This window comes from Cervus canadensis, chromosome X, assembly GCF_019320065.1.
Source record: "Cervus canadensis isolate Bull #8, Minnesota chromosome X, ASM1932006v1, whole genome shotgun sequence".
Lineage (NCBI taxonomy): Eukaryota > Metazoa > Chordata > Mammalia > Artiodactyla > Cervidae > Cervus > Cervus canadensis.
Genome location: NC_057419.1, coordinates 135,377,574 through 135,381,068, shown reverse-complemented (window position 1 = coordinate 135,381,068; position 3,495 = coordinate 135,377,574). Strand labels below are relative to the sequence as shown.

Below are 3,495 nucleotides of genomic sequence, written 5' to 3'. Positions count from 1 at the left end.
GCTGAATGGATACAAAAACAAGACCCCTATATATGCTGTCTACAAGAGACCCACCTCAAAACAAGAGACACATACAGACTAAAAGTGAAGGGCTGGAAAAAAAATATTTCATGCAAACGGAGACCAAAAGAAAGCAGGAGTCGCAATACTCATATCAGATAAAATAGACTTTCAAATAAAGGATGTGAAAAGAGACAAAGAAGGACACTACATAATGATCAAAGGATTAATGCAAGAAGAAGATATAACAATTATAAATATATATGCACCCAACATAGGAGCACCACAATATGTGCGGCAAACGCTAACAAGTATGAAAGAGGAAATTAATACTAACACAATAATAGTGGGAGACTTTAATACCCCACTCACAACTATGGATAAATCAACTAAACAGAAAATTAACAAGGAAACACAAACCTTGAATGACACAATGGACCAGCTAGACCTGATTGATATCTATAGGACATTTCACCCCAAAACAATCAACTTCACCTTTTTCTCAAGTGCACACGGAACCTTCTCCAGAATAGACCACATCCTGGGCCATAAATCTGGTCTTGGAAAATTCAAAAAAATTGAAATCATTCCAGTCGTCATCTTTTCTGACCACAGTGCAGTAAGATTACATCTCAATTACAGGAAAAAAATTGTTAAAAATGCAAACATATGGAGGCTAAATAACACGCTTCTGAATAACCAACAAATCATAGAAGAAATCAAAAAAGAAATCAAAATATGCATAGAAATGAATGAAAATGAAAACACAACAACCCAAAACCTATGGGATACTGTAAAAGCAGTGCTAAGGGGAAGGTTCATAGCATTACAGGCTCACATCAAGAAACAAGAAAAAAGCCAAATAAATAACCTAACTCTACACCTAAAGCAATTAGAGAAGGAAGAAATGAAGAACCCCAGGGTTAGCAGAAGGAAAGAAATCTTAAAAATCAGGGCAGAAATAAATGCAAAAGAAACTAAAGAGACCATAGCAAAAATCAACAAAGCTAAAAGCTGGTTTTTTGAAAAAATAAACAAAATTGACAAACCATTAGCAAGACTCATTAAGAAACAAAGAGAGAAGAACCAAATTAACAAAATTAGAAATGAAAATGGAGAGATCACAACAGACAACACTGAAATACAAAGGATCATAAGAGACTACTACCAGCAGCTCTATGCCAATAAAATGGACAACTTGGATGAAATGGACAAATTCTTAGAAAAGTATAACCTTCCAAAACTGAACCAGGAAGAAATAGAAGATCTTAACAGACCCATCACAAGCAAGGAAATCAAAACTGTAATCAAAAATCTTCCCAGCAAACAAAAGCCCAGGACCAGATGGCTTCACAGCTGAATTCTACCAAAAATTTAGAGAAGAGCTAACACCTATCTTACTCAAACTCTTCCAGAAAATTGCAGAGGAAGGTAAACTTCCAAACTCATTCTATGAGGCCACCATCACCCTAATTCCAAAACCAGACAAAGATGCCACAAAAAAAGAAAACAAAAAAAAAAAAGACAGGAAGAATTTGCTGGAGGCCCACCTGCACATCACTGGCAGAGAACTGAGATCTAAAATAGCTGAAACCTTCGGATTTCAAGAAAATTACATCAAAATTGTCATAAATAAGAAACAACTTCAACTAGGGGAAACACTTAAGGAGCAGGGAGTGACCCACAATGTGAAAGCTATGGTTCTGGAATTAAAACAGTCTGAAGAGGACGTGAGAAAAAACTTCCAGGTTGAAGAAGAAAAGCAAAATGAAGCCAAACTAGAAGAGAAAAGAATTCAGAGGACTAAGAGAGGACTGGAGATCCTTGCGGAGAGAGCTGAGATGGTGGTGGATCCGGAAGCCACACCATACTTAGACGTAGCTAACCAGACGGGCAGATCGATCAGAATTCCTCCATCGGAGAGAAAGGCCCTTATGTTAGCTATGGGATATCATGAGAAGGGCAGAGCTTTCCTGAAAAGAAAAGAATATGGAATAGCCTTGCCATGTCTGTTGGACGCTGACAAATATTTCTGCGAGTGCTGCAGAGAGCTGCTGGACACGGTGGACAACTACGCGGTGCTCCAGCTGGACATAGTGTGGTGCTACTTCCGCTTGGGACAGCTGGAGTGCCTGGACGACGCGGAGAAGAAACTAAAGTTGGCCCAGGAGTGCTTCAGAAAGTGTTATGGAGAAAATCACCAGAGACTGGTCCACATAAAAGGAAATTGTGGAAAAGAGAAAGTCCTGTTTTTAAGACTTTACTTGCTTCAAGGCATCCGAAATTACCACAGTGGAAATGGTGAGGAGGCTTATGAATACCTCAACAAGGCATGTCAGCTCTTCAAAGAGCTATATATTGATCCATCAAAAGTTCACAATCTGATGCAGTTGGGATTTAGTGCCCAGGAAGCTCGGCTTGGCCTGAGGGCATGTGACGGGAACGTGGACCACGCTGCCGTCCACATCACCAACCGCAGAGAGGAGCTGGACCAAATAAAGAAGGAGGAAAGAGAGAAGAAAAGACGCCACCTGGAGAACATTAACCATTTGAAAGGAATGGGCTACTCCACGCGAGCAGCCAAGCAGGCACTCCATCAGGCCGGCGGGAACTTGGAGGAGGCCCAGAAGATTCTTCTCCGTAATCCTCAGATGTGGTGGTTAAATGATTCAGCTCCGGAAAGCAACAACCGTCAACAAAGTCCTTCTCGGGAAAACATTGACCAACTGGTGTACATGGGCTTTGATGCGGTCGCGGCCAAGGCGGCCCTGAGGGTGTTCAGGGGTAACGTCCAGCTGGCGGCGCAGACCCTGGTCCACAACAGAGGAAGACTTCCTCCCGACCTGCAGCTCTCGGCGGAAGACTCTTCGTCCACGCCGTCCACATCCCCGTCCGACTCTGCAGGCACCTCCAGTGCCTCAACAGACGAAGACATGGAGACAGAGGCTGTCAATGAGATCCTGGAAGACATCCCAGAACATGAAGAAGACTACCTTGACTCAACTCTGGAAGACGAAGAGATTATTATTGCAGAGTACTTATCCTATGTAGAGAACATAAAGTCAGCAGCAAAGAAAAACTAAGTGATGAACAGAAATAACTTTTAAGTTTCTGCTTATAAATATTCTATCGTTTTGAAGGTGTTAAAAAAAAAAAAAAAAGAAAACTACAGGCCAATATCACTGATGAACATAGATGCAAAAATCCTTAACAAAATCCTAGCAAACAGAATCCAACAACATATTAAAAAAATCATACACCACGACCAAGTGGGCTTTATCCCAGGGATGCAACGATTCTTTAATATCCGCAAATCAATCAATGTAATACACCACATTAACAAATTGAAAGATAAAAACCATATGATTATCTCAATAGATGCAGAGAAAGCCTTTGACAAAATTCAACACCCATTTATGATTAAAACTCTCCAGAAAGCAGGAATAGAAGGAACATACCTCAACATAATAAAAGCTATATATGACAAACCCACAG

The 3,495-nt window shown here is 40.7% G+C and overlaps 1 protein-coding gene across 1 annotated transcript; it reads left to right on the top strand.

The window, feature by feature from the left end:
* Nucleotides 1-1,520: 1,520 nt before the first annotated feature.
* On the top strand, nucleotides 1,521-3,138 carry LOC122435846 (NEDD8 ultimate buster 1-like; the record flags this gene model as incomplete). Its single annotated transcript, XM_043459930.1, has 1 exon — nucleotides 1,521-3,138. A coding segment is annotated over one exon (1,563 nt), but the record flags the coding sequence as incomplete, so codon positions are not given.
* Nucleotides 3,139-3,495: the final 357 nt, after the last annotated feature.